The 22,278-nt window shown below is 48.2% G+C and overlaps 1 protein-coding gene across 6 annotated transcripts in view; it reads left to right on the forward strand.

Moving 5' to 3' along the window:
• The window catches only part of GIGYF2 (GRB10 interacting GYF protein 2), a 160,507-nt gene that overhangs the window by 135,119 nt on the left and 3,110 nt on the right, over positions 1-22,278 (forward strand). For 5 of the 6 annotated variants that reach the window (XM_034782640.1, XM_034782639.1, XM_034782641.1 and 2 more), the window contains 5 exons: positions 10,231-10,440; positions 10,595-10,800; positions 11,144-11,298; positions 16,661-16,818; positions 17,208-17,355. In XM_034782640.1, the coding sequence (XP_034638531.1) occupies positions 10,231-10,440; positions 10,595-10,800; positions 11,144-11,298; positions 16,661-16,818; positions 17,208-17,355 (877 nt within the window). Of the gene's footprint in view, positions 1-10,230; positions 10,441-10,594; positions 10,801-11,143; positions 11,299-16,660; positions 16,819-17,193; positions 17,356-22,278 lie in introns of those variants that run through there. The other variant, XM_034782643.1, reaches the window with a different exon arrangement.

Below are 22,278 nucleotides of genomic sequence, written 5' to 3' on the forward strand. Positions count from 1 at the left end.
GGGGGGGCTGAGTGGGGCGGGGGGCCAGGACACCCCCCACCCCACCACCACCACCACTCTCCCCTGCAGGAGCGGGAGGCAGAAGCTTGGTCCTGCGGCAGCCAAGCTTCCCTTCTTCCCCCAGCATGGCGCTTTCCGGCCCCTCTTCCTCCTCCTCCTCCTTCTCTCAGTGGGCAGGCAGCGTGCCACTCAAAATTGGCTCGCATGCCGTGTTTGGCACGCGTGCCGTAGGTTGCCGACCCCTGGGTTAAACTCTTGGAAATGCTCAGTTTTCAGAGTAACTTTATTGCAGGGAAACAATGTTTCTACAAACAGTACTAAGCTTAGTGTAATGTGTTTCTTCAGCCTCAGTGCTCTCAATTATTGATTTGTCTAACTTCTGGACAACTAAAACTAAACTTGTTGGTAAAATGTAAGTACACGTACAGTTTAGTCATTTAGAGAGTTTTAACTCAGAGCTTGTCTCCACTTACTGTGGATTGACACTGCAGTAATTGATCCACTGGGGGTCGATTTAACAGGTCTAGTGAAGACCCACTGATTGCTCTCCTATGCACTCCGGTACTCCTCCGGAACGAGAAGAATAAGGTAAGTCAACTGGAGAGTTTCTCCCATCGACCCAGCACGGTGTAGACACTGTGATAAGTCGACCTAAGGTACGTCGACTCCAGCTACACTATTCACTTAGCTGTAGTTGCATAACTTAGGTCGATTTAGCCCCATAGTGTAACCTGCCCTCAGATATATAGTTTCCAAGAAGCATTTAGCTTATCATAGTCAAGTCGCCACTTGAATAAACAATACATATATGAAAATTGTTTGTCTGCTTATCAGTTGGAACACATGTGAAGATAGTTTCTCCAGCTCAGCTTCACAGTTGCAATGACTGGTTTCTCAACATAGTCCATTCGCTTGTTTCACTCAAAGTGTTATGATGACTGCATTCCTATTCTTTTCTGGATTTTGCAGTGGTCTCTTTAGATAGGACTTGAGGAGTTAATAGGGAGCCTATTGGTGACATGACTCCAGTTACTATGAAGCGGTGCTCTTGCTGGCCAGGTGATTACGGTCCTGCTCACATCTCTCTCCAGATGTTTTGGGTTCAGGGAACAACATATTGAACAACACTAGACATTTTATCCTTTTCTGCTTGGTGGCGCAGCCCAGTTCATACTTATTGACAAAATTAATGAGGGCCAATCAGAAAGTGAGTCATGCTGTGGGCGAAGATTTGAAATATCTAACCAGGACATGAGTTGTCTCTACATGTCGAGTGAGAAGAAAAGATGTTTATGGCTTCTTGCAACTTCGTGTCTGGAAAATTCAGATATTTTTGTACAAAACATCTTGTGCCATACTAGTTTGTGTAAGACCTATTGGACCATAAGATGAACACCTGCTGGCTTACCTCTGGCCAGTAATCTTCTTCTGCAAGTTATTTTGTAACCCCTTTATTGGTGTGATCATTTGGTCCACTTTGACTCCATGCTCTTTTGACTAGTACTGTTAGTTTTCTGCAAAAATGTCCATTTTGAAGTTAGTCTTTCTTTATGTAAAGTCCCTTCACGCTGCTGGTTGGTTCTGCTTCCGCTTAGTAGTTTATCATGTAGCAGTATAAAGAGATTTGACTCGTGTGTATGGTCCATCTCCTGTTGGATATAACCGTTAGTGAGATCATACAAAACAGCTGTACATACCTTTTGTACAATTACTTCAGTGATAAGGTTAGTGGGATCACTTCATACGTGAAAATCTGTGCAGTCGCCAGTCATACCCCATTATATGCAGTGTTGGTCCCAGGATATCAGAGAGACATGGTGGGTGAAGTAATATCTTTTATTAGACCAACTTCTGTTGGTGAAAAAGTCAAGCTTAAGTTGGTCCAATAAAAAATATTACCTCACCCATCTTGTCTCAGTCATACAGTTAATCAGTCTTTAATGGTCATTTAGCATTTTTTTTGGTTGATTTGCCTTAAACATATACACTTCTCATTGGCTTTTCAACGTACCATTTAAATGTATCAGCTTCTTTAATACAAAACAAATACCTTATATACTTTTTTTTAAAAAGTAGTTCTTCTCATGTGTATTCCACAGTGGGTATGCGTGCTCACCACATGCACTGGTGCTGGAACTTTTTCCCTCAGCAGTACCCATAGAGGGAGTGCTGCTGCGACCCCTGGAGTGGCGCCTCTATAGCACACTATAAGGGGAGCCGCGCGCTCCCGCCACCCTCAGTTCCTCCTTGCCGCCAGTGACTCTGCATCGGAACTACTCGCTCCAGCTTTGCTGCAGCTCGTCTCAGAACTCGTTCGTTGTCGTACTACCTGTATTAGTTAGTTCATTTAAAAGTTCCAGTTTTGTTAGTGTTCAGGCTGGGGCATGCCCCGGGCCCCAGGATTTAAATCGTGCGAGTATTGCAGGCGTTTGATGCCCAGAAGTGACCCGCACACCGACTGTCTCCGTTGCCTGGGCGAATCTCACATCAGTGACCGTTGTAAAATCTGCAGGTCCTTTAAACCCAGGACAAAAAAAGAGAGACACATTAGACTTCGGGCCCTTCTCATGGAGTCGGCACTGGCTCCAACCCCGGTACGCCAAGCGGAATCGGCACCGGGCACTTTGTCTTCGGTGCGTGGCGATCTCACGGCACCTTCGGGTGGCTGGCACCGCTCTCCGTCAAAAAAGCAGAAGAAGGCTCCATCTTCTCAGAAGCGTCGAGAGAAGGCATGGGGTGAGGCTAGACCCGCATCGGGCAGCCCCAGTTCCCCCCCTCGGGCTCGAGAGCTCCGACTCAGGTTGAGCAGAGCAGCCCGGTTGCATCGACTCAGATCTCTCTGGCTGAAGTCCGGATGCCTTCGACACCAGAGGCCCTGCAGGCAGCCAAAGACATTATGACTCTGCAGGTGCCCGGGGCACCGCCGGCTCCTGGACCCCACTCTAGAGGTAAGCTGCCGCTGGGCTCTCGACAGCTGACACCAACCCGACACGGATCCCGGTCAAGGGCCCACTCTCGAGCCCGCTCACCACTCAGTGTCATGTCAGGACACAGCCTCCGCTCTCATTGCCCTCCAGGTTGTCTGGTCGGGTGCTTTCGGATCAGAGTTCCAGGCACCGCTCCATGCAGAGTACAGAGTATTGGCGGGACAGGCGCCAACGCCGCAGTCACTCCCACTCTCGGTGGAGCTACTGGAGCCACCCCTGGCATGGACGCAGTCGCCAGTCACTCTCCAGCTCTTGCGTGTCAAGGCACCATGCCCATGACTCTCGACAGGGATTGCTAGCTCCACATCATCGCGGATCCAGGCGTCGAAGCGTCTTGAGGAGTAGCAGCTCGAGGAGGGCACCGTTCCTTGACGTTGGAGTCCCGGTCCCGTGGCAGATGATGTTCTCGGCACCATCGCGCGTACCGCTCGCACAGCACCAATAGGTCGTTGGTAACCTCGACCTACACGCAGCGCCCTATGACCCAGCCGGGCCAACCTGACCAGCTGGTGCGGCTGGTGCCGCACCAGAGTCAATGGCAAGGGCCCCCGTGGCAAAGCCAGTGGTGCCAGTGGACCCCCTGGCCTTCCGTGCACGCCCAGCAAGGCCCTCAGTCAATAGCAGGAACATCGGAGGCTCCTTCAGCCGCACTATCCGGACCTCCAAGGGATAGATCGGTGGGTCACGGTTCCTCAGCACCGCACGAGGAGTCCGATCAGGGGGTGGATTCCGTGGCACCAGCCAACGTGCAGAGCCCGATACCGGCCTCCTCCCCCGCATCAGATCACAAGATCGCAGCCTGCCCCCCTCCATACCGCAGGAAGACTTCAGGGCTCATCAGGAGCTACTAAAGTGAGTAGCATCCAGTCTCCATCTCCAAGCTGAGGAGATGGAGGGACCCTCGGACTCGCTGTTCAATGTTCTCTCATCCTCTGCACCGGGGGGAGTGGCCCTCCCGCTCCACGAAGGGGTCGCTAACATCTTGAATGCCCTCTGGCAAACGCCAGCCTCCCTTGCCCCAATATCGAAAAAGGCGGAGCACAAATACTTCATGCCCACGAAAGGGCACGAATACCTTTATACCCACCCAGCCCCCAACTCCCTAGTGGTAGAGTCCGTAAATCACAGGGAAAGACCAGGCCAACCGGGATCCGCACCCAAGAATAAAGACTCCAAAAGACTGGACTCATTTGGCAGGAAGCTTTATTCGTCCGCCAGCTTCCAGCTCCGGGTGGCCAACCACCAGGCCCTCCTCAGACTTGTGGGGTTCACTGCCGAGATTTGAGCCCTCCTTTCCAGAGCGTGAAAGGAAGGATTTTTAAGGCACTGGTGGAGGAGGGCGCCGCCGCCGCAAAGGCTGCTCTGCAGGCGGCGTCAGATGCAGCTGACACGGCGGCTCGGTCCATGGCCTCGGCCGTGTCCATGCGCAGGGCATCGTGGCTACTGCTGTCTTGGCGCTCTGCGGAGGCGCAGTCTGTGATGCAGGAGCTTCCTTTTGATGGCAAGGACCTGTTCGCAGAACAGACAGATGTGAGACTCCATGACATAAAGGACTCGTGTACCACCCTTCAGACCCTCGGCCTCTACGTCCCGCCCAAGGAGAAGCCTAAGACGCAAGCCTCCGTTCCTGCACCCCAGCGGAGATATGAGCCCGCCTACAAGAGGTACAAAACCCAAAAGAGGTGACCTCAGAGGCAATATTGCTCTGCCCCACAGCCTGGGCCCTCCAGGGGCAAGCAGCAGGGCAAGAGGCAGTTTTGACTGGTTGCAGGAGGGTACCCGGGGGACCCCCGGGAGAACCCTCATACTAATAAAGTTTGCTTTCAGCAACTACTTCTCTGCGTTCCTTACGGAATGGTCCTGGATAACATCGGACCAATGGGTCCTCAACACCATTTCCCAGGGTTATACGCTACAATTTGTCTCGCCCCAACCCTCCCTCACCCGGATGGCAGGGGGGACCCGTCACATTTTACCTATGTTACAGCAGGAAGTGGGTCAGCTTCTCAGCTTAGAAACCATGGAGAAGATTCCGGGGGAAAGGGTTTTACTTCCGCTATTTCCTGATCCCCAAAGCAAAAGGGAGGCTCAGACCTATCCTGGATCTGCGAGGCCTCAATCGGTTCATGGCAAAATCCCGATTCCGCATGGTCTCTGTGGCATGCATCATACCCTGGCAACTGGTATGCGGCCCTGGACCTTCAGGACGCATACTTTCATATCCATATATTTGAGGGGCACAGACGCTTCCTGGTGGGGCAGGACCACTACCAATTTATGGTCCTTCCCTTCAGCCTGTCCACCGCGCCCAGGGTATTCACAAAGTGTACGGCGGTGGTGGCGGCCTACCTCAGACGCCAAGGCGTACAGATATTCCCCTTCCTCGACGACTGGCTGCTCAAGGGCACCTTGCAGTCCCAGGTGCAGAACCACGTGGACCTGCTCTTGGCTATGTGTGCCAACTTAGGTCTTCTAGTAACTGAGGCCAAGTCGACACTGGTTCCGGTGCAGCGCATAAAATTCATAGGTGCCCTCCTGGATGCCTCCAAGGCGACAGCCTCCCTTCCCCTGGACAGCTTCCAGACCCTGAAGGGGCTCATAGCCTCGGTCACAGAGTTCCCCGTTACCACGGCCAGGGCATGCCTGCGGCTCCTGGGCCACGTGGTGGTGTGCACGTACGTGGTCTGCCACGCCAGGCTTTGGATGAGGCCCCTCCAACTCTGGTTGGCCTCAGAGATCTCCCAGGCCTGGGACAAACTGGACAAAGTCCTCTCGGTACCGGCACAGGTAATCACCAAGCTACAATGGTGGTCCTGCCAGTCCAATATGCTCCAGGGAATTCCCTTCCAGGACCCGACCCCATCACTAGACGTAGTGTCCGACGCGTCGGACCTGGGCTGAGGGGCTCACACGCCCAAGGGATGTGGTCAGCCGCGGAGCTGTCCCTTCACATAAATGTCAGGGAACTCAGGGCGATACGCTTAGCCTGTGTAGTGTTCAGCTCACAGCTGCGCGGCAAGGTGGTCAGAGTACTCACGGACAACACCGCCACGATGTTTTACATCAACAGGCAAGGCTGGACGAGGTCCTCGGCCCTCTGCCTGGAAGCCCTCAGCCTCTGGGAATTCTGTATAGCCCACAACATCTCCCTGAAGGCTTTCCACCTGCCAGGCGTCAACAACACTCAGGCCGATAGCTTGAGTAGGGTTTTCTCCTCCCAACACGAGTGGTCGCTCCACTCAGAGGTCACTCACCAGCTCTTCCAAGCGTGGGGCACTCCCAAGTAGACTTGTGACCCGACAGAACCGCCGTTGCCATAGGTTCTGTTCCAGAGGGGGGGTGGGGAGGAACGCGATCTCAGATGCCTTCCTCCTATCATGGTCGGGTCGACTCCTTTACGCCTTTCCCCTGTTTCCCCTCATTGCCAAGGTCCTGGAGAAAGTGAAAACGGACAAGGCGTGCGTCGTCCTGATCGCCCCAGCTTGGTCCCGGCAGCATTGGTACAGGACCCTCCTAGGCTTACTCATGGCCCCTCCCCGGCCGTTGGCGCTCTGCCCGGATCTACTCTCCCAGGACCAGGGCTGCCTCCTCCACCCCAATCTGGCCACCCTCCATCTGATCGCATGGCTGATCAATGGCTAGATGCGGAGGAGAGAAGGTGTTCGGAAGGGGTCAGGCATGTCCTCCTTGAAAGTAGAAAGCCATCCACACACCGAGCCTACCTGGCAAAGTGGACCAGGTTCTCCAGGTGCGTGGGCGAGTGGCGTATTTCCCCAACATCTGCCCCACTCCAACTTATCCTTGAGTACCTTCTACCAGCTCAGAACTCAAGGCCTGGCCCCTTCCTCTGTCAGAGTGCACCTGGCGGCTATTTCAGCATTCCATCCGCCAGTCCAGAGCTGCTTGGTTTTCTCCCATGCCATGACCGGGCATTTCCTCAAAGGGCTGGACCGGTCCTTTCCTTATACTAGAATCTCTGTCCCTTAGTGGGATCTAAATTTGGTGCTATCCCGCCTCACGGGGCCCCCGTTCAAACCCCTGGCCACATGCTCATGGTCTCACCTTTCCTGAAAGGTAGTCTTCCTCATGGCCATTACGTCAGCTCGGCAGGTCTCGGAGCTCAGGACCCTGACCTGCGACCCCCCCACCCTTACACAGTCTTTCACAAGGACAAGGTTCAGCTCTGCCCACACCCCCTGCATTCCTCCCTAAGATGGTCTCCGCTTTTCACATGGGCCAGGACATATTCCTGCCTGTCCTGTGCCCTAAACCTCATGCCTCTAGCGAAGAATGCCACCTCCATACGCTCAATGTGCGCAGAGCTCTGGCTTTTTGTCTGGATCGGACTAAGCCGTTCCGCAGGTCTTCGCAACTCTTTGTTGCTTCGGCCAAGCGCATGAGAGGCCAACCGATCTCCGCCCAGAGGCTTTCCCGGTGGATTACATCCTGCATCCACACATGCTACGACCTAGCAGGGGTTCCCACACCACCTATTGTAAGGGCTCACTCAACAAGGGCTCAGGCCTCATCGGCTGCCTTTGCGGCCCATGTCCCTATTCAGGACATGTGTAGAGCTGCTACCTGGTCCTCAGTACACACGTTCACGTCGCACTGTGCGATCGTCTCCCACGCCAGGGATGTCGCTGTTTTCGGTAGGGCTGTGCTTCAGCCAGGGAATCTGAACTCCTACCCACCTCCATCACACATAGCTTGTAATCACCTACTGTAGAATACACATGAGCAAACACTCGAAGAAGAAAGGACAGTTACCTGTTCCGTAACTGGCGTTCTTTGAGATGTGTTGCTCATGTCTATTCCACATCCCGCCCTCCTTCCCCTCTATCGGAATTGGTCCGGCAAGAAGGAACTGAGGGAGGGGGGAGCGCGTGGCTCCCCTTATAGTGTGCTATAGAGGCGCCACTCCAGGGGTCCCAGCAGCGCTCCCCTTACGGGTACTGCTGAGGGGAAGACTTCCAGCACCGGTATATGTGGCGAGCACGCACATCTACTGTGGAATAGACATGAGCAACACATCTCAAAGAACGCCAGTTATGGAACAGGTAACTGTCCTTTATATCTTGCTGATATTTTTATTTAAAATAGACACTGTGGTCTGAACTATTTGCAATATTTTGTGGTCAGGTTGCTTAGGCAACAAAATTCTCAAACTGAATGGCTTTAGATAGCTTTAATTTTCTGATATCGGGCTTGTCTGTATGGACAGTTGGTGTACAGCAACCTGGGCTGTAAATGTACAGCACTTTAGCCTGCTACATGCTGACTGGCTGTGTGGACGGTGCTACTGCACACTAAGAGTTCCATAGTGCACTTGACTTACTGCTGTTTCTAAGAGTAGTAGGTCAAAGTGCATTAGAAATTAAATTCTAGAAATTAATGGAGATATCCCATCTCCTAGAACTGGAAGGAACCTTGAAAGGTCATAGTCCAGCCCCCTGCCTTCACTAGCAGGACCAAGTACTGATTTTGTCCCAGATCCCCAAATGGCCCCCTCAAGGATTGAACTCACAACCCTGGGTTTAGCAGGCCAATGCTCAAACCACTGAGCTATCCCTCCCCCCCAATTATGGAACTTTTAGTGCATGATAGCACAGTCCATGCAGACAGTGCATGGCCGGCTAGAACACTAGATTTACAACTTGCCATGCACTAACTTCATATAGACAAGTCCACAGTTTCTTAAATATTTACCTTTTAGATTTTATCTAGTAATAAAATTATACATTATGATACTGTATCAAATAAACTGATCTCTATTACAATTTATAGGCATAAAGCATATAACGTAGCTTCCTCTTTACTTGTTTTGTCTATTTCACAGCTTAGCAAGTTAGCCATTGTAGTTACTCATCCTGTGTGAAACACAGAAACAATCTATCTCTGCTGTTCTGAACCAGGGGTCTGAAGCCCCTGGGGTGGCCTCGAGCAGGTTTCAGGGGGTCTGCCAAGTAGGGTCGGCATTAGACTCACTGGGGCCCAGGACAGAAACCCGAAGCCCCCTCTGCCCTGAGCACCACACCTGGGGCCAAAGCCTGAGCAGCTTAGTTTCACGGGGCTCCCTGTGGTGTGAGGTCCTGGACAACTGCCCTGCTTGCTACCCCCTGATGCTGGCCCTGGCTTTTATATGCAGAAAAACAATTGTGGCACAGGTGGGCCGTGGAGTTTTTACAGCATGTTACGAGGGGCTCAGAAAAAGGTTGAGAACCCCATATCTATCTGACATGCTTTAAAGGCTGAGGCCTACATTCTGAGAAGGATTCTGGCTTGTGTGTGGGTGTATATAACATTACTTTTGCTAATAAGTGCCATATTTTCTGTATCATCACTGCAGTAGTATTACTTTACAGATTCATTATTTTTACTGTTTTTATAATATTTGACTGTATTTTCCATATTTGACATTCTAAGATATATCTTTGGATCATTTTACCCTCCAAAAGCAAAGCTCTGTTATTTCTTAACTCTGGAAAAGAAAATTATTTGCCTTCAATTGTTGTATTCAACCACATTTACCCTTCTATTTTCGTAACAGGAAGATTTTTGTGGTCTTTACCTTTTGTTCAAAAGGGGGATTTTGATTAGGGTGACCAGACAGCAAGTGTGAAAAATCGGGACAGGGGTGGGGGCTAATAGGAGCCTATATAAGAAAAAGACCCCAAAATTGGGACTGTCCCTATAAAATCGGAACATCTGGTCACCCTAAATTTGATATTTAATCGGGTTAGGAGTAGATTGGGCTTAATGGCTCAGAAATATGGGAAGTAAAGTTCTGTTTTAACTTAAAGCAACAGATAAAATGTTACCATCCTAAAATTTTAATTATTTTTTTAAAAAGCAAGAAAAATTAAAAATGGTGATGTCAGTTTAATTTTCACACTCTGCTTCCTGGTCATGTACAACAGCAGCATAGGAAGGGGGCTGGCAAGCGTGAATATTGTTTCCAGAGTTTAGAGCAGCAAGAAATGGAGGGACTGACTGCCTGGGTCATAATGTTGAGGCAAATTTAGTCACTGTCATGGGCTAATGACACTTTCAATTCAGTAGTCATAATTAAACATACTTTCCTTATAGACACCAATAAAGAAATATAAAGGCATAAAAACAGTGCTGCCCATGTTGACAAAAAACAAACTGAAATCAGTAAGAATCTGCAAACCAGGATCCCCAGTAGTAATTATCTTCAAAGAGTCAGAACAGGCATGTTGTTTCTTTTTGTATGCAACAGCAAAGACGTCAGCAGCGTGAACTGATGAAAGCCCTCCAGCAGCAACAGCAACAGCAACAGCAGCAACAAAAAATGTCAGGTTGGGGTAATGTCACCAAGCCAACAGGTGCTACCAAATCTCTCTTGGAAATACAGCAGGAAGAGGCGAGGCAGATGCAGAAGCAGCAGCAGCAGCAGCAACAGCAGCCGAACAGAGTCCGCAATACTACGGTGCATATCTTATTTACCTAACCAGTACATGGAGAATTGTTACTTGCACTGATCCCCTCTCATCACACTCCATTTTGGTTTTCTGAGACATTGCTGCTGTTCCTCCCGATCTGATGCTAATAACCAGGGTCTCATTTCTGTTTTGTTTCAACAGCATTCTAACCTGCACAGCAGCATTGGGAATTCAGTATGGGGCTCTCTAAACAGTAATCCCACCACCCAGTGGGCATCTGATCTAGTCAGCAGTATCTGGAGCAGTGCTGACACCAAAAACTCAAATATGGGGTTCTGGGATGATGCAGTGAAGGAAATGGGGCCTCGTAACTCAACCAATAAAAACAAGAGCAATGCCAGCCTCAGGTAGGAATCAGGGGGGGGGAGTTTGTTTTTGGCAAAGGACTGCCAGTCTTGCACTGATCTTTTAACCAACTATAGCTTCATCATCTCTGGTTCTTGAAAATTTTATACTGCTGTCTTAAAATAGTGTTTAGCAACAGACAGCTTATAGGTTGTCCACAGAGTCCCAATTTCTTTGATTTTTCACATCCACTAGGAAAATAAGTTGACTCTTAAACGTTACTGGCCCTCTGTAAATCCATGGGCTTTTGTAGGCTGTGTAATGTAATCTGAGATAATACTGTTTAAGTAAATAGATGGCTGTTTCAGGCATAATATGTGATATTTACAATTTCTTTGTGTCAAGTAAATCTATAGGAATTACGAGCAGACAGAACAAGAAGGTTGAAGAAGAGGAGAAGCTGCTGAAGTTGTTTCAAGGGGTTAATAAAGCCCAGGATGGATTCACTCAGTGGTGTGAACAGATGCTACATGCACTCAACACAGCAAACACCTTGGATGGTAAGAAGTGGGAAAGAATGAATGTTATACTTTGTAACAGTATATGAAGAACAACATCACATTTGTACATTTGCACACATGGAATAATGACTGCATTTTTACCAAGGTGCTATTTGGCTCATTCAGCAAGAGGGTATAATTAGCTGGGAAATGGCATTGCTATAAACTGCACTGCATTGTCTTCCCTATTTGGGTGAAATATTGCAGGTAGAATGGAATTGGGACTAATTCCAGACTCTCACCAATACAGATGGTTCCTTTTGGATGGAGGTGACAGGTCACAGATGAATGAGAATTTAGCCTAGTTCTAAATACATGCAATATAATTAACATTGTAACTGTCTCTCTAAAGCATTTTTGGGATACAGTTTGAATGAACTATGTATGCTCTGCTCTGATGCTTCAGTCAGTAAAATGTATTGATTGCGGCATAAGAAAGAGAAGGTTTATCGTCCATTTGAGCCTGGGGTTCAGTGAGCTTCTGATATTAACTGCTGCAAAAATGAGTCAAGTTAGGAACTGCAAGTCATGAGGCAATGGTTCATTTGCCCTTATGGTTGTACACCTAATTTTCTTACACATCACAGTGGGGTGAGAGGGGCCAGTCTCCCTTCCTCTTGGTAAAATAGTAGAATATCTGCAACAATATGTTCGAGTGCTTGCTCATGTCCATTCCACATTAGGTGTGCATGTGCCGCGTGCACTGTTGATGGAGATTTTTCCCTCAGTGGTATCTGTTGGGCCAGCACTCGTGCTCTCTGGTGCTGCATGCTTATGCGCCAATATAAGGGGCACTGCCAGCCGCACACCTTCTCAGTTCCTTCTTACCGCCTGGGACGGTTTCCGGAACATCTCCTCTTCTTTCAGCAAGGTGTTTTCAATGTTTTCTTCTCTTTAGCTTAGTTTATTAGTCTTAGTATAGTATTAGTGTAAACAGTACTCGTGTAGAAAGTTAGTCCTCCTTTAATTTGATGGGGCTCCCTTTGATCCTGGGCTCAGGCATGCCCCGATCCCTGGGCTTCAAACCTTGTGCCTCCTGTGGCAAGCCTATGCTGGTGAGAGACCCACACTCCAGTTATCTGAAGTGTCTGGGAGAGGCTCAGGTATGAGAGCTCTGTCAGGACTTTAAACTTCGTACGAAGAAAGAAAAGCGAGACTGAGGGCTATCCTAATGGAAGTTGCTCTTAGACCGGCATTAGCGCCAACCCACTTGGATTCGGCACCAAGAACTTCCGCTTCAGCTGATGCCAGGAAGTCATTGTGGCTCGAGTGTGATCACAGTACCTTCTACCTTGGAGGCCTTTGCAGCCACCAGAGACTTCTCTCCTGGTATCACCAGCCCTGATGGGACAACCACCAGCTCGAATGAACAGGAGAGAACATGGTGCTCCGAGCTCTTTTCCCAGCACTTGGACCCTAGGTACCTTACAGAGGCAAGCCAGCCCTTCTTTCTTCTGCAAGGTCATCCCTGGTCCGGCAATGGTTCCCAGACCCTCAGCACCAAACCGCAGAAGCAAGGTCCCCTATGGTCACCTCAGGAGGACTCTTTTTTCGGAGTCTGCGATGGAGCCCTATGTCCGTCCCAAGAGCTGTAGCCGATACCCATTCTACATTCCACCAGACCCGGGTATGGGTCACCCACTGGCACCTGGTCAGGAGGATAGTAGCCGATACAGTGGCCATTCTGGAACCCCTGCAGGTTTCCCTCGGTACCGGGACCATCGTCCACTGGTCCTACTTGGTTGCATCTGAGAGGCGGGCTCCCGCACCGATCCATTCGCCGCCATACCCTGACTCCAGTACCGAGCCCAGTACCGACACGCAAGATGTGGGCCCGATGGAGGTAATAGGGGCAGAAGACGAGGTGGAACTCCCCCTCTGGTACAGGCCTCTTCCTCCTCCTCCCCAGATGAGTCCACCTTGGAGCCAAGTGGCTTGCTGCCACAAGATGACTTTGGAGCCCACCAGGAGCTTCTAAAGAGAATAGCTGCTAACCTGGGGCTAGAGGTTGAGGTGCTCAAGGAGTCTTTCTATAGCCACATTGACATTTTGGCTGCAGCAGCACCATTGAAGATGGCCCTATCCATCAGTGTCGCTGTTTTGGGTCCAGTCAGAACCCTGTGGCAGACCCCATCTTCTCTCCCTCCCACTTTGAGGCAGGAAGAGAAGAAATACTATGTGACAGCCAAAGTACTTATACTCTCATCCTCCTCCTGGCTCCAATGCTGGCCAATGAGAAGGAAAGACAAGGCCAGGCAAGCATTATCTCCGAATAGAAAAACTTAAAGAGACTCGATCTGTTTGGCAGAAAAATGTATTCAACAGGCAGATTGCAGCTGCATATCTCGAACCAGCAAGGCCTGCTGGGGAGATACGATTACAACATGTGGGATTTTTTGACGAAATTTAAAGACTCATTGCCTCAGGACTCCAGGCAAGAGTGCTCCACTCTCTTACAGGAGGGAAAGAACATAGCTAGAGCCTCACTCAAAGACCCTGGGTGCAGCCAGAACAATGGCTTCTGCAATGGCCATGAGGTGATGCTCTTGGTTTCAATCCTTGGGGCTACCACAGGAGGTCCAGCAGTCAATCCAAGCCCTCCCATTTAAAGGTATGTCACCGTTTTTGGATAAAACTGACATAAAGCTCTATGGGCTGAAGGAGTCAAAGGCTGCCCTCAGGTCCCTGGGCCTCTCTGCTCTAGCTCTTTCAAGGAAGCAGTTCAGGCCTTATCAGCCGGCTCGCTTCTCGGTGCCGCTGCCACGACGGAACCTGTTCAGGACAAGGAGCAAGGGTTCCAATTGTCGTCCACCGCTTCCGTCCACCGCAACCTCACTACCGGGATCTCGGGGAGAGACTCCAGAGGCCCCAAATAGAACTTTTGAAGGTGTTTCGAGGGCGCTATACCAGTTTCTCTCATCGGATCCTGTCCCCTTTTTGTTTTCAGACTGACTTCCCCACTTCGGCCTAGTGTAGTCTTTCATCGTATCAGACTGCTGGGGGAGGGATAGCTCAGTGGTTTGAGCATTGGCCTGCTAAACCCAGGGTTGTGAGTTTAATCCTTGAGGGGGCCACTTAGGGATCTGGGGCAAAATTGGTCCTGCTAGTGAAGGCAGGGGGCTGGACTCAATGACTTTTCAGGGTCCCTTCCAGTTCTATGAGAGAGGTATATTTCCATTTAAAAAAAATAAATAAATACAGTGGTGGACAGTGATACCCTTCTGTTTTTCTCCACCCTTTCCTCTCATCCCTGTTCTTTTCCAGGGACTCTTCTTACGAGCAACTTTTAGCCCAAGAGGTGCAAACCCTCCTACGGGTGGGGGATGCGGAGGAGGTGCCTTAGAACTTGAGAGGAGAAGGGGTTTTATTCCCAATGTTTCCTAATCCCAAAGGGCCAGGGTGGTCTTAGACCCATCCTGGACCTGCGCCACCTCAATTTATCTCAAGAAATTGAGATTCCACATGGTCTCTCTGGCCTCCATCATTCCCTCCCTGGATCCAGGGGACTGTTACGCTGCCCTTGACTTGAAGGACGCCTGTTTTCACATTTTCATCTTCCAAGGCCACAGAAGATTCCTCAGCATTATAGTAAACCAGACCCATTACCAATTCACCACCCTCACCTTTGTTCTTTCTGCAGCCCCACTGGGTTTTTACGAAATGCATGGCAGTGGTCGCAGACTTCCTCAGAAGGCAAGGAGTCTAATTCTACCCATATCTAGACAACTGACTGATGAAGGGCCATTCATGTGCTCAAGTAAAGACCAGCATCTGCCTTGTCCAAGCCACCTTCCAAGCGTTGGGTCTGTTGATAAATAAACAAAAGTTGACTCTTCCCAGTACAGAGAATAGATTTTATCCGGGCAGTACTAGACTCGACCCACGCCAACGCCTTCCTTCCAGAGGTCCATTTCCAGACAATGTCAGGTCTGGCATACCCTATCACAACAGCCTGGGTTTGTCTCAAACTTCTGGGACACATGGCTGCATGCACTTACTTGGTACGGCATGCAAGGCTGCACCTTAAACCCCCGCAGACATGGTTTGCTTCAGTGCACTCACCAAACAGACAACACTTGGATTTGATGCTTACTGTTCCAGCCCGATCTTTATCTTCCCTTGATTGGTGGAAGGACCCCCAGTCGGCAACTGCAGGTGTTCCCTTTGTCATCCCCCAGCCATCAGTGTCCCTTGATTCAGTTGTTTCTGATCTAGGATGGGGAGCCCACCTCAATTGCCTCGGGACACAGGGCCTGTGGTCCCAGGAAGAGGTCTCCCTACACATAAACATCAGGGAGCTCAAAATGGTCTGCTTAGCTTGCCAAATGTTTCTTCCACAGATCATGGGTAAAGTAGTAAAAGTATTTACGGACAACACAGCAGCCATTGTCTACATCAACAAGCAGGGAGGAGTGTGCTTCTCTGCCCTGTGTCAGGAAGCTATCCGTTTATGGGACTTCTGCTTGAAGAGCTCCACCTCAAGGCTTTCCATCTTCCGGGAGCCCGGAACGCCCTGGCAGATCACCTCAGCAGATCTTTCTTCTCTCACCACAAGTGGTGCCTTCATCCAGAGGTCACCAGGTTCATCTGCCAAAGGTGGGGGTCTTTGAAGTCCGGGCCCTTACGTCAGAACCATTGTACACAGTGTTCTTCAAGGGCAAGGTTCAGCCCCAACCAGCCTTCCTTCCAAGGATGGTTTCGCAGTTTCATAGCAACCAAGCCATTTTCCTGCCAGTTTCTTCCCAAAACTGCACAGGAATTCGGAAGAGCGGTGGATTCATTTGTTGGATGTCAGGCATGCCTTCTACATTGAGAGGACTAAGCTGTTCTGTAGAGCTATGCAACTCTTCATGGCTATAGCAGAGAGGATGAATGGCCTGCTGGTTTCAGCCCAGAGACTCTCATCCTGGATAATATCCTGTATTCAAGTGTACTACAAGGAGATGGACCCATCCTCTGTCAGAGTTAGCTGGCAAGAAGGAACTGAGAGGATGTGGAGCTGCCCCTTATACTTATACTCCTTATAACATAAGCGCACAGCACCAGAGGCACTAGAGCCAGCCCAACGTATACCGCCAAGGGAAAAATCTTATGGGGGTGTGTGCGATATGCACCGTTGTCAAATGTGGAATTGATGTGAGCGACATATCTCAAAGAACAACTGTTACGGAAAGGTTAGTAACCATTTTTTGCTGGGGCTATATTATGGGGAATTTAACAGGAGAGACTGTTTACAATGGTTGCTAGTTTGACAAAGAAAATTGAATAAAGAATACAAAGTTTGTTTGCTTTTTGCACGCACACACTCCTTGCATCAACACACGTCTCTCTCATGGTCCATCTTCTTCCCCTCGTATTGCAGTTCCCACGTTTGTTTCTTTCCTGAAGGAAGTGGAGTCTCCATACGAGGTCCACGATTACATCAGAGCCTACCTTGGAGATACCCCTGAGGCCAAGGAATTTGCCAAGCAGTTTCTAGAGCGCCGTGCCAAACAAAAAGCCAGTCAGCAGCAGCAGCAGGTACATATTTGCTTGACCTTTGCTTTGGAGGAGGATCTCCAAGTACATTGATAGTATTTCTGGAGAGGATAGCAAAGGCTCAGTGACAGTCTGCATCTCTGAATATAGCTCTTCATGGTGAAGGGGATAGATTATGTAGAATGGGGGGAGGAAACATATTTTGGGTATTACTGTGGAATTGTACAGAATCTGAGATCTTGTGTAAATAACTTTATAGGGAGATAATTTTATGGTGCAGGATTAGTTTTAGGAAAAAGGTAAATTTATTGGATAGATTAATGGATATTCTACTATCCATGTCATATGGAAAGTGACTTGATGTCATCTGTGTACTTCCAATGAACAGGCAACATTTAATTCTAACTTGTAATCTAGAATTTTTGTTCCAGGATTCAGTGTGGGGGATGAACCATAGCGCACTGCATTCCGTCTTTCAGACCAATCAGAGCAACAACCAGCAATCCAACTTTGAAGCTGTGCAGAGTAGCAAGAAAAAGAAGAAACAGAAAATGGTTCGAGCAGATCCCAGTTTGTTAGGTGAGTTTTAGTACTTTAAAACTAAGCTCTTCCTCTCAGTGGCTTATTTGGGATAGAGGCCATAATTTTTGTTCCATCTGCAAAGTTCTTTTTGGGTCTTTCATAAGTCCTAGACATTCATACATTAAATATATGCAAGAAAGATGGAGGAAGCTCCTTTAGAGTAGTCTGTATTTTAAAATTATTTATAACTAATTCATTGCATTTTTGAAGGCTGCTTTGAGACTGCCAGTCCTATCACTGCCACAGTTGATGCAGGACGTATGGTGTACAATATATATAATTCAATTATATGCTTCTGAGATAGTTTAAGGAGGTACCTATGTTCATGCTTGTTTTCTCACTTCACCTAAACAGAGGCAGAAAAACAAGATGGGGTGCCTTTTAGACAGGTATATCTGTGGTGGTTTTATCAGGAGTCAGTATGATGAGCAAGGCATAATCCTGAACGTGTTCCCCTCTGGCAGTTGTAACAGATTGAAAGAGACAGTTTAGCAGATTTTAAAAAAATATATTTTTATAGAAAAGGCAAAAATATTGGTTTGGAATCAATTCTTCCTGTAATTTGTGGTCTTGAGCAGTTGGTTGATCCCTTAAATGTCAAGTTTGGCCCGATTCTGAAATTACTCACCTTGAAAATAGGTTGGAAGAATCCAAGAAAAGCTTTGTGGAGATAGGAAGAAAAGACTTCTGGCTGTGGAAGTAGAGAACAAATGAATTTACATGGGTATTTTTCATTAAGGGTAAACAGCTAAAATCGTATAGAACCTCAATTTTTCATTTTAACAGAGTATCAGATATACACACACAGTGGGCGTCTCTTTGATGTGTGAAGAGGAGGAGCTGATTCTCCTTTGTTTTTTAAATTAATTAAAGTTAGGTCCTCTACTTTAGATATCCTAGGTCCTCTACTTTAGATATCCTGGATCTTTAAGGATATTAAAAGAAAAGTTAATAAGTTTTCAGCTAAATTCAGCCTTTTTCTGATGTTATAGTAAATGTAATCATGATGGAGAACAAATACTGCAGTTTGGGAAAATATAGAAGCATCTTGCATAATAAAAATTACATTCCCTGACATTTCAAAAGCTACCCATAAGAATCTGTTCTTTCTTAAGACAGAATTTGCAGCATTGGTTTTCTGCTTCCATTTTTTAACTTTCCATACCTAGATTTAGTTTCTTCCACAATTTTTAATCTTTAATTAACTCCACTCTCAGGTTGGAAGCAACAAAATCAGAGACAGCTTTATTCAGGACATGCAATTGCAAGGGAAGAACACAGCTGACAGAGAGCATCTCTGCCTCAGTTTCTTCAAAGTACAAGCAATATCACACAAGCATTTATACATTTTAATGGCATGCATTAAACAAACATGTCTGCAGTTTATGTCCTGCCCATTCCTGTATTTTCTCACTTCTGTTCTCAAAACGTCGCTATCTCAAGGCTGGGTCATGCTGACTCTACTCTGCTGTCTCTTACTCGCTTCTGATGTGAGCCCTTATTCTACAGGTCTCGCGATATTAGGCTAAGACTTAGCATGACAGTTGCTCTGTTTCTTACAATGGAGAGGCCTATATTTAAATCCTTTAACCCTGTTTCCACAAAATTAATATTTATTTTTATGACAGGAAGGCCTCTGACATCTCGGATTAAACAAAGATCACTCTAATAATTTTGCAGTGGTTCAGGATGTTGCTCTAACTGCCCCCTTAGGGTTATTGGAAGGAATTCAGTAGTGCCTATTTAATGTAGCTTTTTTACATATTAAGCAAATTTAACTATTAGATGGGGATATTATAAAATTAAATCTTTTCTGTTCCTTAGGCTTCAAAAAGATCCGTATCTTTTTAGACAAAATAGAAATGATGGATTGGTAATACTGATGTTTGGAGAAATACTTTCTTTTCATCAGATGTCATTCTGTGAAAGCACAAATAAATTTAAAAAAGAAATTAGCAAAGCTGGTCACCTGTTAAGGATCACAGGCAGTGTTTGAGTTCAGGATTTGGCATCAGGAATTCCAGAATTCTAATCCTGGATCTGATGCTGACTCCTTCTGTGGCGTTGACTTTTGCCTCAGTTTCTCTTTGTAGATGGGGAAGATTCTTACTTTACCACAGCAGGATTGCTGTGAAGATGTCTCTAAAGCAGGGGTCTCAAACTCAAATGACCACGAGGGCCACGTGAGGACTAGTATGTTGGCACGAGGGCCGCATTACTGACACCTCCCTCCCCCCCACTGCCCTCGGCCCTGCCCCCACTCCACCCCTTCCATGAGGCCCCGCCCCTGTCCCGCCTTTTCCCACTCCTTCCCTGCCCCCATTCAAACTCCTTCCCCGAAATCCCCACCCCAACTCTGCCCCCTCCCTGCCCCCAGGGGATGCAGGAGGGGTGTGGGTTGTGGCATGGGCTCAGGGCAGGAGGTTGGGGTGTGGCAGGGGGCTTAGGCAAGTGGGTTGGGCTGCAAGAGGGGTGCGGCAGGGGGCTTGGCAGGGGGTCAGGGTGTGGGGTGTGGCGGGGGCTCAGGGCAGGGGGTCGGGGTGCAGGGTGCAGCAGGGGGCTTGGGAGGGGCTCGGGGTGCAGGAGGGGGGCTTGAGAGGGGCTTGGGGCGCAGGAGGGGTGCGGGGTGAGGCAGGGGGCTCAGGGCAGGGAGTTTGGCTGCAGGAGCGGTTCGGGGGGCGCGCACCAGGAGCAGGGCAGGCTCCCTGCCTGTCCCGCCCCGGGAAGCAGCCGGAACCTGGGGAAGCGGGGCACGGGAGTCTGTGTGTTGTTGTTGCTTCAGGCACCGCCCCCAACAGCTCCCATTGGCTGGGAATGGGGAACCGCAGCCAATGGGAGCTGCTGGGGGCGGTGCTTGAAGCAACAGCAACACACAGACCCCTGTGCCCCCCCTTTTCCTACGCAGCCGGAACGGCGTGGGGTCAGGACAGGCAGGCAGGGATCTTGCCCTTCCCCCGGTGCGCGTCGGGCCAGAGCTGCTCTAGGTAAATGCTGGGGGAGGGTGCGGGGGGCCGCAAGGAGCTCGTGGGCCACAGAAAATAACCCTGCAGGCCGTGTGTTTGAGACCCCTGCTCTAAAGGGCTTTGAAGCCGAAAAGCATTAAATAAGTGCTAAATTGCTGTAATATTAGAAAAGAGTGAGAGAGCAGGCGTCTCTGCAGTACTGGTATGGGATAAACATCCAGGTCTGTGCGATGATAAAATTCCACCTTCATATAACTCCTTCAGTCAGCTTTTCCGTTCATATCTACTCTCTCCATGACTAGGGGCTTGGTTTGACACTGCACTCTCTCATCTCCTACGTCTGTAAACCAACTTTCTATATAGCCTATATACCATCACTTTCATAAGACTATCGCTTCATACCAGAACCCTTACTCCTGTTATCTTCTCTTGACTGCTGTAATTTCTCCTTTAATGTCTCCCACAATTACAGCTCTTCAAAATCTGGAGCATTTCTGTCTCCATGTTTGAAACAGCTTCATTGTCTGTGCCTGAATGACTCAGATTCACTTCTCTGTGGCCTGTAATTCCTCGTGTTTTCTATCCTGAAGCCATGAAATACTGAAACCCCCTCCCTGTTTCCCCTTGATCATTTTCCCTGAGACTTGGTCTTTTTACCCTTCTGTATTCTGTACCTTCTTCACCACAGCTAGGGATTCTATCCTGTTTGCCTAGTAACTGTAACTACTCTGCATACTTTATTCATACATGTAGATTGTGATCTCCAACGAGGTAATTGTTGATACTTTTGATGAATGAGGTCTGCACAAACATGCATGTGTTCCCAAGTCCCACCCATTCTTTCCCACATTTGAATCTCTTAATAGGACAGAGTTCATGAATCGAAGAGTGGGAGTTTCATAATTCCCCTAATTGTCTTGTTTAAAAGGGTCATGTAGCTGGCAAAATCTTTTCTAATCTTGTTCTTTTTATAAACCTCTCATCTCTATCCAATGGTCAGTTGTCTTGTTCTGAATTGCCTGCTTTCATAAATAAAAATGGGGAGAAATATTTCAAAAGCTGCATTGTGGTTTAGCCACATAACTTCAATGATTTTGCTGCTACCTTGTAACTTAAAGGATAGTATTCATTAATACACCTCTATATATATAACGCGACCCGATATAACACCAATTCAGATATAACGCGGTAAAGCAGTGCTCCAGGGGGTGGGGCTGTGCACTCCAGTGGATCAAAGCAAGTTCGATATAACACAGTTTCACCTATAACATGGTAAGATTTTTTTGGCTCCCAAGAACAGCGTTATATCGAGGTAGAGGTGTACTTTCAATCAGATGCTGCTTGTTAGAGAGCTTTCCCTTCACCCTCCCACTTCCCTGGTTCTTGTCACGCAGATATCAAGCAGCAAAAGACCAGAAGTCCAAAGTGCAGACAATGCAATGTTTATTGGGGTTAATTTCCAAGCAAGAATATTCCGAAACCCTTCACACCAGTCGGGCTTATCGCTATATGCAGATAGTCTATTCCCCAGTGTTCCGATCCCAGCTCTGATGCCGCAGAGAATTTACCCTGTGTTCCCTTTCCCAACTCGGACGCTGCTAAGTGATAAAAATACACCTAAGTTCTTAAAGTATAGGCCTTTACAGGCAGGCCTGAATATCTATATTCTAACACTGCTACTTTATTATTTAAAAAAAAAATAAAGATGAACATATCCATCCATATTACACATTGGAAGAGATTTTAATACATTTTAAACTGTTCCCTGAAAACAGTACTATAATCCTCAAACTATATTAAAATCAGCATCCTTATCCATTAGATTGCATATACTGTTTTCGGCAAAATAAGTATTTTCATATTAAGAGTTCATACAGCACATTTTTATATGAAAACTGCAAACATTAATTCAAACTTACCTCCACCACATGCGCTTTGCTTCCTTCCCCAGACCTGA

Source organism: Trachemys scripta, chromosome 9, assembly GCF_013100865.1.
Source record: "Trachemys scripta elegans isolate TJP31775 chromosome 9, CAS_Tse_1.0, whole genome shotgun sequence".
Lineage (NCBI taxonomy): Eukaryota > Metazoa > Chordata > Testudines > Emydidae > Trachemys > Trachemys scripta.